General features: G+C 40.4%; 1 protein-coding gene across 1 annotated transcript in view; it reads right to left on the minus strand.

Annotated features, from left to right (window-relative positions):
• Nucleotides 1-3,601: 3,601 nt before the first annotated feature.
• LOC137782002 (metabotropic glycine receptor-like) overlaps nucleotides 3,602-12,119 on the minus strand; it is a 50,131-nt gene continuing 41,613 nt past the window's right edge. Inside the window, exons 9-13 of the mRNA XM_068571061.1 lie at nucleotides 9,278-9,383; nucleotides 7,200-7,346; nucleotides 6,834-7,077; nucleotides 5,825-6,378; nucleotides 3,602-4,988 (exon numbers count right to left, since the gene is read on the minus strand). Of these exons, the coding sequence (XP_068427162.1) occupies nucleotides 4,014-4,988; nucleotides 5,825-6,378; nucleotides 6,834-7,077; nucleotides 7,200-7,346; nucleotides 9,278-9,383 (2,026 nt within the window). The 3' untranslated portion in view covers nucleotides 3,602-4,013. The remainder of the gene's footprint in view (nucleotides 4,989-5,824; nucleotides 6,379-6,833; nucleotides 7,078-7,199; nucleotides 7,347-9,277; nucleotides 9,384-12,119) is intronic.

The raw sequence follows: 12,119 nt of genomic DNA on the forward strand, positions 1-12,119 counted from the left end.
ATACATATATGATCTCTTTATTTGTTTATTTATGCAGAGGAGCAGGGTCTGAAGTCACTCGTGGACAGCTAAAGCTCATTTCCTGCCCGAGTCACTTAATGGACATTGATAGTTCAATTTGCTATATGATAAGCAAAAACAAGAACAAACAAAACAGCATTAATCAAACAAAACACTATCACATGTAATGCTTCTTCACCCCAATCATTTTCAGAAGCAACTTTTAACCCAACTACATTATATTTCTGGATAAAGCTGCAGGGGTGGAAGTAACATTTTGCTTAAGTGACCTGGCCTGCTATTTATCAAAAGTGTAGTACAGCTATAGTATTATATGGTATTTCTAAAGTGTGACACGTTTTCTTTTATTTAAAAATATCTGTGATCTCTGAAATATAGCCCTCAGTGATTCTCAAACCCTAAATTATGTTCAAATCCAATACTTTTACACAAAGGTTGACTCAGTTTGAGGAAGACTGCATGATCACCTGTTATTAAGTCATTATCATGCTTCCATTTCGAGCTGTAGCAGAAGTATTCAGAACTTCAGTAAAAAATATCAATAGTCTTTCACAAGTGAAAATCCATTATACAATGTTTCTCAATTCAAATTATCATCAGTGTATTCTTTTCTGATCAGCAAAATGTACAAAAGATTAAATCATGCAGTGTCCAATTGAAGGTGATGTTTTCTAAGTCTCTGCAGTGAACACCTTTTAAAAGGAACTAAAAAACACTCGTTTATCCCCTCGCCTTTTTTTAATTCACGCAATGTAGATAAGAGGAGCTAACATGAGTGTTAACAGTTTCTGTCAGTTACCTGCAGCCGGTGATCCGTCAGAGAGATGCCACCTGCAGCACACCTGCCTAAGTAGACTGGCCTGGAGAACTGGACTGAGCCATTCTACCTCAGCCAGAGGGGTGTCCTCAGCAGCCAGTCTATTCTACACCACTAAGGAGCGTGAACTTCTCTCCCCTTCCAATTAACCATGGACTCACCGACAGCTGTAGACGCTGCAGTGGCAGAGGTCTCAGGTTTCATGGAGATCTCAGTATGTTGTTAGGTTAAAATTCTGCTAAATGTGTTCTGTAAACCTTAACCAAATCATGTTGAACTTATCTGTCACTTTGTTAAGATTTTGTTCCACATCTAAAACTTGTGAATATTTTTGGGTAAATAAAACCTTATTTTTTCCACCTGCATATTTGGATTCATTCATTTGTGATTATAAATATATATTTATGTAGAAATGTGCATGTAGCTGCATCCTTTGTTTTTTTATGTCTGCCTATATGAAATACATTACTATACTGGTTTTGATACGTGTTATATGAATACGATTTTGTACAATCAACCACACAAGATATTTGTTTATATTAAACATTAGACTTAAAGTCAACAATCCAGCGTTAACTATTACAACTACACATAAAATAAGGATTTTCTAGACACATGTTTGCTGTCAGATCAAAGAGCCAATCAGCTCTCTGATATTGCGACAGTCAGGCGTTTCCCATCATGCACTGGGCCAGGCAGTCGATGGAGAGCTACTGCAGCCCCTGGCTCTAAAATCGACGGCCGCCTCGCTCTCGTGAGATTATCGTCGAACACGTGTGCATGACAGCAGAGCAAGGCGGGAGCAAGTCGGACACAAATCTAACCAGCATGCATTGCGCTCGATCGATTCTGCGCAGAACTGGCTCATCTCGAAAGAACCTAATAGTTCCACTGACAAATCTAGACATAAAGAGTCTCATCGTCCTCATGGTGGCAGTGTTGCACAGGCTACTACAATTAGCAGTAGAATTAATGTACCTGCATTTGAGATGTGGCACACAAAAGGTATTTTAATGTTGAGATAATAGAGGATGTGCAGCTTTTTTATGGAAATATATATTTCTCTTCTACATTTCAGTACCTACAGCGGGTAAATATCGTATTTTGAAAGAAGTATTTAAGGAGGATAACATTGTTTTGTATACTCTGTGGTGATCTATGGATGACTGGTCAATGAGCTGCGGATACGGAAACCACAAACAGCTAAAGTCACCACCCTGATGACGTTAAGATGAAGTTGGGCAGCGTGTTTTAGAAACTTGATAGGAGGTAAATATATTATTATTATTATTAGAAACCTTTCACAAACAATATTGAAAAGATAAGCGATACAAAAAGCAAATTGGGGTTTTATAGAAAGATTTAATCCAGAGAACGGGGTATTGTACATGCAACACAATATGAATGTACAATATAAATACTCCCATGTGGACGCTACAACATTTTGTAACTTTTTTGGGGCAACACTTTACAGTATAACGAGCATAAAACACATTTAGTGGGCAAGTTGCAACATTCCGTTTCATACAGCCGAAAACCATCCGATGAAAAAAAACCTGGTGAAAGTTAGGGAGTTGTGATTCTTCATGTTCATGTGTATTCATTGAGCCTTTTTACTTTATGGATGCTTGATGAGGTTATCTTACACAAGAAGTTCTTGATAAATACATGACAATGTCTGACATCTAAATCTGTAAAGCCCATGTGCTCATAATTCCGCTTAGTAGTTCATAATATATGCAACGTTTTTTATGCTTTCTTGTGAATTTGAGTGTATACTCTACTATTTTCAATGTCATGCACACATAACTGTAATGAAGCTGAACCGACTACTGTGTGTGACTGTATTTCAGAAGGGTGCAATTTGGTGGGTGGCTTATTACAGGACATGTGGTCTGTTGTTGTTGTTGGAGATGCCGTTGAAATGTTAAATTACTCATCTTCTGTTTGCGATAAAGTGGCAAAAAAAAAAAAAAGCTTCGACCATGCGTAGTTGGATATGTGGAACGCTTCGAAGGAAGGTGCTTTCAAGCAGATGTAAAATGGGCAACTAAGTGACAGGGAAAAAAATGCATTATTCACATCTTCCTCCCTCGTCAGTCTTGCTTTTGGTCCCTGAAAGACTTCATCGCATTATTTTAGACAAGTAGAAATACTACAGCCTCTTTTGAGAAGGAACATCCAGGGGGCGTAAATAGAGAGCAATCTGTAAATAAATATCAACAGAAGGGAGAGCCTCATGGTTATTTCAGTACTGCGCAACTGTAACTGCAAGCCATTTGAAGTATGTATGTACATTATTGATAGCAATGCACATCATTTCAAAAGCCTTGTGTGGTATGTAAGGAAACACATACCATAAAGCAACAACATCAAAAATGGCCCCGTCACAGCTGAGTACAAGTTAACCAATGAACATCTAGCTATTGGAGGCTTGATAGTTTGCCACATGCAATGGCTTTTATAGAAAAATACCTACTCATTTTAAAATCAAGCTGTACTATGATCCTTTGTTATTCCCATGTTCCACTAATCAAACAGATCATTTTCATGCCATGAATTATATATTTGGCCTAAAGCTGAGGCATCCTAGCTGTGTCTGGGGCTTTGGTCTTGCTTCTCAGAGCTCATATCCAATTTGTTTCCTTAGGTCTTGTTTTTCCCCGCCGCCTGCTTGTTTTCATCATCAACATCTGATGCATCACTCTCCGCTGGCTTATTGCGTAACGTCGAACATCATCAGCGTAACGGGAAACAATGAGCTCATTAGGCGAAGCATTTACTATGTTTGTGAGAAATGATTGTCTGACCTGCTGGTGAACAATACAGATATGATTCAATTTCAAATTGCCTTGATGTACCGTCATGTGATAAAACATACATACAATGTAAATTTGATGAATGTGCAAGCAAAAGTGCAGACAAAAAATCCGATAAAGTGACTTCAAAGTTGCATTCACTGCCATGTAACACCGAGATCATTACTATTTAGCAAATAGTTATGGTTGGATTGCATCATTGGACAGTGCAATAATTGTTCTTCTTCTCTTTTTTCACTCCATCATCCAGAGAAAAACATTTCTCAAATGCAATCTAACATCTTTTTCCTCCGGTGGTTCCGTCTTCTATGCTGTCAGTCTGTGAATACAAAAGAATACATTCATCTCAGCAGTCATCATGCCCTCTCCCCAGAGTCTGGCTCCTGACTGTCCCAGGGGCAAACATCCGCCACCTTTGCCCCGCTGATGACGGCAGGTTTGTAACTGGTACTCAAAGTGCTCTCTTTCTTCTTCTCTGAGGATTTTTTAGTCTGAGCAAAGCTGGTGTGTGAGAGCTCTCTCTCCCGGGACAAAACCTCCGCCCTCCTGATCTCCATCACTTCTGGATCTCTGGTCGAGCTCCTCCGCCGCTCAGAAACTGGCCCGCTGCACTCCGACGACTGGCTGACGCGCCTCCTCTCCGATGCCGGTTTGCTGGACGAGCTCCGTCTTTCTCTGCTTTTCTCCCTCACTTTCTCCTTCTCGGCTTTGTGGTTGGACGAGCAGGAGCCTTTCCGTTTCTTCTTGTGTGTGGTGGGGCTGTTGCAAGGCTTCTCCTGCTTAGGTGAAGGTGGACTGCTGTACTCCCACGGGCAGATCTCCACCATCATGGAGGGAGGCTGCAAAAGGCTCCCTGTGGACTTGGAGTGGTCCGAGTGGAGGCCCTTGGGTTTCCCATCAGTGGGCGTGACACTTTTCTTACGCCTAATCCTGTCCGGGGATAGGGAATCTGAATCTCCTCCCAGCATGGGTTGCTCATCGAAGTCCCAGGGACAGACGTCTGGCTTTAGAGGGAGAGGCGACCTGGGAGGTCGAGATTTCCGTGTTTCCTTGCCTTCCTCCCTTTCTCCACCTTTATCTTTGGAGCGGCGTCGGTTGGAAGGGGACTGCCCTGCTTTCTGCCTCTGCTGGGACCGGCTGCCTTTGCTGATTCCAGAGCTGCTGCTGCCTCTCCGGTCTGCGATGGTTTCACCGGGAGCGATGGAAACATGCTTCTGGTTCTTTGGTTCAGGGGGAGTCTGAGCTTCATCCAGCTCCCAAGGACAAACCTCAGACACGTCGTAGAGGTTCCTCCCCGTCTCGGAGCAAATGGACGGCTGGCTGCCACTTACCTGTTAAAGTCAAATGATAAAGGTAAGTATGCTCTGTTAATCCAATTATTAGAGAGCTAGAATATCCCCAATGTTTTCAATCTGCTTGTTTTGCAAAAAGCAATGAAATGAGAGATGAAAACAAAAACTTTCAATTTGCATTTCAAGGCCTTTGTCAGAGGATTCATTTGTTTAGTTGTCATGGAGATGTCTTAGTTGTGTTAACATCAACCAAAGATGGACATTTTCCAAATGAAAACAAAGGATTTTTGATGTTTCACCAATTCTATCTTGACTACAACAGTGTCTCTCTCATCAGTGTGGAGTCCAGCAGCCACAGCCAGCTGTTCTCAGTTAAGGAAGTCTGGTGAAGTGACTGTACATTCATTACCTTCACAGCATCATATGGCAGACAAAGTCAGCAACTAGCTGGTGAAAACATTGGTTTTACCAGCTAAAAGGCCATAGATTTCCCCAGACATTCATGGAGATTAAAACAGAGCTACAATGAGTGTGATAAATGGACTTAACCCAATGAATACTAATGATGCTGCTATGTCTAAAAATGCATCTGTTAACTAACAAAAATGCCATTTCCATATGAACTAAACAAGTAATAATATTTAAATCTTGTGTTTACAACTTGGTTTAAACCTGGTCTTAAGCGTCTTTTCTCATGACGCACTTGTCTTTGTTGGCCAGAGAAACAAATTGAAGAAAAAAGCCCCAACTCAATCTCTTTTTACCCAAATTTCAGGGATGGGGTTATTAACATGAGTAAACATTTACTTTCTGGAGCTGAATAACTTGGTAATGGATCAATCTACTTGTATTTGGAATATAAATGTTAACAGTACCTGTTGTTTCATGATTCCCATCTTCATGGGTGACTTGGAGTACTCCACTGACTGACTAATGATCATCTTGGGGTAATGCTCAGGGGTCTCATCCACCTCAGACAGTGTGTCCTCCTGTCCCTTCAGACCCTTCTTGCTGGCGTCCTCCACGCTTTGTGTCTTGTTGGTCAGCCCCGGCATCTTCTCCTTGGCACTCGCAATCACACTCAGAGACTTCTGCATGATTGAGGTCCGCAGGAGGACAGGTTTCTTCTCGTGCGTCAAGTTGTGAGCGCTGGCTGATTTCCAGAACAGTGGAACGGACTCGGTGGACTCGGCTGGTTCCAGTCTCGGTGGGGTAGCAGATGGTTCCAGCTGCTTCTTGGCGTGTTTCCGGCCAATCAGGGAACCCAGAAGAGATCCTTCCCCACCACCTCCAACATTAGTCATGCTGTCTCCTGCAGTCGAGCCAGTTTGGCTTGCAGTTTCTTCATCCTGGTCACAAACGTGGTCATAGCTGAGTGATTTCTTCAAGCCTATGACTTTGTTCTTCAGGGAGTCATCCCGAGGTTTGCCTGAAGAAAGATTAAAACAATAAAATGGCATCAAAGTGGAACACATCCACTGATATCTCTCATTTGTTTGTAGCCACACTGCTAACTTTCAGACATGTTGGGCAACCTGGAGTGGTTAGGGCCAGCGATGACCATTGGTCAGAGAATAGGACCTGAACAAATTGGGTTTCATAATCATAAGAATCAAAATAACATGTGTTTCTATGGATGGTGATCATTGGCCATTCTGCCACTTAGGTCCATATTATCCAAAATTGTATAATATGTTGTCTATATAGGGATGAATACCTGTTAATTATCAAGTGTCAACACTAAACACTGGTCTGTTTACCATGCTGTTTATACTAATGAAGTGCGATGGCACAGATGTGAAAGATAACATCGAAGATGGCTAAATTCCATTCATCTGCTTCAGTTTCAGGGTTCGGACTGAACAGGTGGAGCCATGATCTCACCGTGATGACCCGGTTCAAACGGGTTTCTCCTCAAGGTGCTGCGGTTGCTGCCGTGTTCGCTGCCGTCCTCACGACTGCACTGCCGGTGTATGTGCATGCTCTCTGGGATCTCTGTTATCCGTTTCATCAGAGAGCGACCCAGACCTTTCTTAGAGTTGCGTTTCTTTTGGAGGTGAGGGTTGTTGGCGAGCATCTTCTTGTGTTTGTAGACTTCCAGTTGGGCATAAAGCTTCTTCAACTCATCCTGAAAACAGGAGTGAGACTGTCAATGTTGGCCTCTTTTTAACGATTACATTGTTACGGTTTGATTCATATTTCTACGACCAACTTCCAGGTTAACACATATGATTCTAAATGCTACTTTACCCGTATATCCTCAGGGTCCAAGCTGTGCTCACTCCAGGCCGAGGTAATGCTGTTGTTGAGGTAAGAGCCAGACCTTCCCATGTCCAGCTCCTCCTCATAGGCCTCGGTGGCAATATCGTCCCTGGCCTGAGTCCCTTTGGACAAGAACTAAGACAGATGGAGAGTAAGGGTAAAGAAAAGTCAAATTAGAAATGTAGTTTCTCCAACAATATTACTCAGGCCTATAGGATGCCTCTGATTAGATGTATTGTATGACGGAAAAAAATATGATGGCTAAAGGGATCATTGGAGGTGAAACGCATTTCCTTGCAGCAAAAATATTCTCTGATGTACATCTTATGTGTTGAAAAAGTTAACTTCCTAAACTTAAAGAAGTAACAGCCCAAAAATATGAACAGCAAATGCAGAAAAAGCAACAATATGAGATTTGTATTTTTCTAGATTGTGTATTTGATGTGTTCTTGATGGAATACATTAACTTTATTTGCTTTAAATGTTACTCCAATGTAAAGTTATCTTTATGCAAGTTGGTCTCCTGTTGATTCAGGTTGAGTTTTTTATGTTTTACTTTAAAGGATTTGAAATCAAAGTTAAAAGCTGAGTCAACACATTCTGACATTAGTCACTCTGTTTACTTGTATTGTCTTTTATTATTTAATCCAATACAACTCTGCAAATCTAAATTAATACCGCTAATGGTTTTGCTGGCACTGATCTCTTCCTTGATTGAAATAACACATTAAATTGAGAAGAGAGAATGAGCTCTAATGATCTGTTATTTCGACTTTTCATCGCCAACTTGTTAATCTTTGCTTGAATAACAAATCTGGGAACACAACGCAACCAAATATTTAGCCGAGATTCAGGAACAGGCAAAGTGTAAGTCCTCCCATTGTGCTTCATTATCCTTGTGTACTCAGCTGACTTACACTTCTGAGGTGTCTAATTAAGAAACAATGAAGGAACAGAGAGGGCTGAAGGTGTATTGCATTCCTTACACAGCAGGATAATTAAATGCTTTCCATGCGACTTGAGAGATTGCACATAAAGACACCCACGGGAGTGCTTAGCTAAATTACAGTAACTACTAATGCAATTTGAATGACTGTGTATGTGTGTGTTGCAGATTGCTAATATCAAATCAACTTAAGATGATTAATGGACTATTGGATACACAAACTACAGTACTGCAGAAGCCATTAGGACAATGTGTCTGTACTTAATGTAACCTCTATGACGATTGCATTTTCCAAAAAACGCTCTTGTAAGAAAGAAAAGCATGACTTCTGCACTGATCCCATTGATGGAGCGCTTTCTGTGAGAGCTGCTTCTTCTCTGGATTAGTTTCGCCAATCAATACATTGAAATACCTGAACTCAATGGGATTCAATATGTGCCTATATTGTGATCAGCAATGACACATTTTAATCAGAGTAATGTTATGTAAGCACTTATATTGCATTTTGTAAAAGGAAAAAAAAGGGGGGGGAAATCATGCAAATATAATACATATGAGTGTTTACTATGATCAGCATGATTGCACTACAATAACCTCTTTCATCCAGTTTTTCTGCTAAAACCAAATCACTTTTTGCATGATAATAATTAATCTACAACATATATTTGTAACAGGGAATTCGGTGGTTGAGTCCCAGATTTTGTCTCTGTTCATTAACAAATCTTTTATCGATTTTCTGGACTTTTCTATACAATAATTGCTCTCAGTTTCAAAACTACAGACAACTCATAATCAACATCTGAAACGTGACAAGTGACCCAAACCTGGAGTTCTTGTAAGAAATCTCAAATCAAACGGTTGAGAGCCTGATTGAATCTCAGCTTTGTGTGTTTTATATGCAATATACAAACTAACTTATAACTCCATATGCCAAATACATGTAGTGGAGTAAAAAGTTCAATGTATCACTCTGAAATGTAAAGGAGTAGAAGTAAACGTACAATCAATAGTCAGTACTTGAGTGATGTACAAGTACCTCTAATGTTTGCTGTCTATATAGACTGTTACTTCCAACCACTGACCCAACGCCCAGTAAACTAATACCCGACATGGTTCATACCTTTGGAACGAGAAGCAGGCCCAGAGTCACAGTCACAGTCAGGTGAGTGTGAGCAAAGAACAACATGAGCATCCAGTCAGGGTGAAGCCCCGGCACCAGAGTGAACCTGCAGATGAACGTCAACGGGAGAAACTCTGTTCACTCACCGGCACTTTATCAAAGGCAGTAGAACAGAGTACGGTGAGATATCTTCAGACACTTACATGCACAGACATTTAAAGCAGCCTTTAGTGATTCTTGAGAACCAAATGTAGGCTGTTACGAGCCAGAGGCAAGTGCCACTTCAAAAACTGTACAGAGATATAAAAGCAAAACAATTCTAAAAGCAGCAGTATGTATACAGTATAACAGTGAGCCCCGTCTATTTTAACTGCATTGTTCTGGAAGTGAGTTCAACTTCATTTCCCATATTGTCATTTCATAACATCTTCTTGTAAAGAGTTTTTAATCTGGAATTGAGCCAACCAACATGAGATGAATGGCAACCATAAAACATTTGTTTTAAATAAAGAAAAGATGAACAATGTAAATAAGGCAAAGGTGCAAGGACTGCATACAATTATTTCACTAGTGAAAGAAACAATGCGTCCCATCAACCATTATGAATAACCATTATATGATCAGAATAATAATGTTTAAAAAAGGTTTGTTTTTATTTTGTTTTTCTAATTTTTCTAATCTATCTCAATGTACTTCCACAGAAATAGAAAAACATATATCTATAAAGTAAATGTCTTGGCGTTAGAGGGTTATTAACAGTGCACGACTTTTTCGATTGCTCATCATAGTGACTGCAAGAATAAACAGTTCTTCTGTTTGGTTGTTCTAGCGTTTTCATTTTAGAAGTTGTAACATTTCCCCAAAGATTTACCGTGATCCCCAGCTGGTCTCAGCAAGCAATTATACTATCTGGGTTCTCAAAATATGCAAATCGGCTCTTGTCTTCTGCTTAGGCAACAAACATCTGGTCTCTGTCTGTGTAATGGTAAGGACAGTACCATTACAGCCTTGTGCATCTCCTCAAACAGTACCCAAGATAATGGACTTAATGGAGAATCCAGACTGATGTGATTTTGTTCATCCTTGCTGCCCTTCACTGGCTGATTGATGACTTTATAATTGATGCTACTGCTGTTTTTTAAAGCTTTGCATGGCTGCTTATATTTGTAGTTTGTTTACCCCGTCAGTCTGATTTAAATCCTCTGGTAGGCAGAGGATGAAGTATAAGTCCTGTATTTAAACACTTTTTTTTTTAAATCAATGACATTCATCCAATTTGTTTGTTTAACCTTATTAATGATCTCGTTCCATTTGAATCCGTCGCTGTTATCATTGTTTTCATACTGTATTCAGAAGCAATTTGTCACAATGTTTTAAAAAGTGCGACACATAAAACAATGTTCATAGAGCTGAAGACTGAACATGTTTTTCCTGTTAACATCAGCAAAACACCAAACCGTAGTTTTGATAAAAAAAGAAATGTGTCCCATTTCTGTCAGCTCTGACTCGATCCAGACATGTGCAGATCCATGTCAAAGCTCGTGGTTGCTTCTTTTCAAACATCATTTACATTTTTATGGCAGTTTTTGATCATAGTTTGTATTGTATTCACAAGTACCAGCACAGGTTATCGCTCCAGTTATTGCTGGAGAATATGAAAACAACACAAAAGCCTAAATAGTCTCCAACAATGGGCAGAATTGTGGCACCAATTTTCCACAACCAATCAACTGCAGACACCATGACAGATACATCGAGGCAATTATTAGGCAGTATCAAGCTGAGTTAAGTGTATGTTGCCCAAAGTCTGTCAAACGATACCTCTGTGCTTCTATGTGTGTGTGTGTGTGTGTGTGTGTGTGTGTGTGTGTGTGTGTGTGTGTGTGTGTGTTGATGTGCATGTATTTGTGCACGCATGCATGAGTCAGTTATTTCCTCGAAGTTTGTCAGAGATCCACCAAGGTGGCTCAGAGGTTGTTGGTCTTTTGTCATAACGCCCAGAAATCACATTTGCATTCATATTTCAAAATTTGATATCCAAAAGCACACACACACACACACACACACACACACATGCACACGCACACACACACACACACACGCGAGACTTATCTCTGGGACGCAGCAGGGAAAAAAAGCGTTGGTTCTATTCCCCTGCAAGCGAGGACAGCTTGATTTATAACAGTTTCACACCACTGATGAAGGTGTACCCATTGGACTTTTCAGTTTCTCAACAGATTAAAAGGACGTGATCGTTTCCTTTTTGTCCCACTGAGCACAATAGGGCGCTGCACAAATGAAAGAATATTCAATCACCAACAGTTTTATTGGAGAAAGTGTGACAAATGGATTTGTTTGCCTCTGGCTCCTGCAGACGTAATGTAAAACACATGATTGGTTTTATTCCTTCTGCAACCGGATTGACAAAGTATTATTTGCTTCAGGAGTCAGAAAATATTTAGGCCCTACTACTTCCACCATTCTTCCCAACAACTCTTTTTTTTTTTCAACTCAGATATTAAAAACTGATATTCAACCATAGGCACAAAACGAACAGCTCGTCTGTACAAAGCTCCTCGAGGCACACAGGAATGCAGAGGAACCGGCACCTCTGAATAGTGAAGCCGCTGCAGGAGTTTCTTAAACTTGCATTCTCTCTACTTGCTATAAGGGACGACTTCTCTGGTTGTAAAAACAAGTCAGATTGTTTCGCAGTCTATGAGAAAACTGCCCTACAAACTATATGTTTTGCCACAGTAAACATTGTAAACATCATTTTATCATCTAAATTGCTCATTTCAAGCATGATGTCCAGTCTAGGAGTTGCCCATGATTTTGCCTG

Source organism: Clinocottus analis, unplaced genomic scaffold (genome assembly GCF_023055335.1).
Source record: "Clinocottus analis isolate CAN_PGR_092001 unplaced genomic scaffold, fCliAna1.0.p SCAF_11, whole genome shotgun sequence".
Taxonomy (NCBI): Eukaryota; Metazoa; Chordata; class Actinopteri; order Perciformes; family Cottidae; genus Clinocottus; species Clinocottus analis.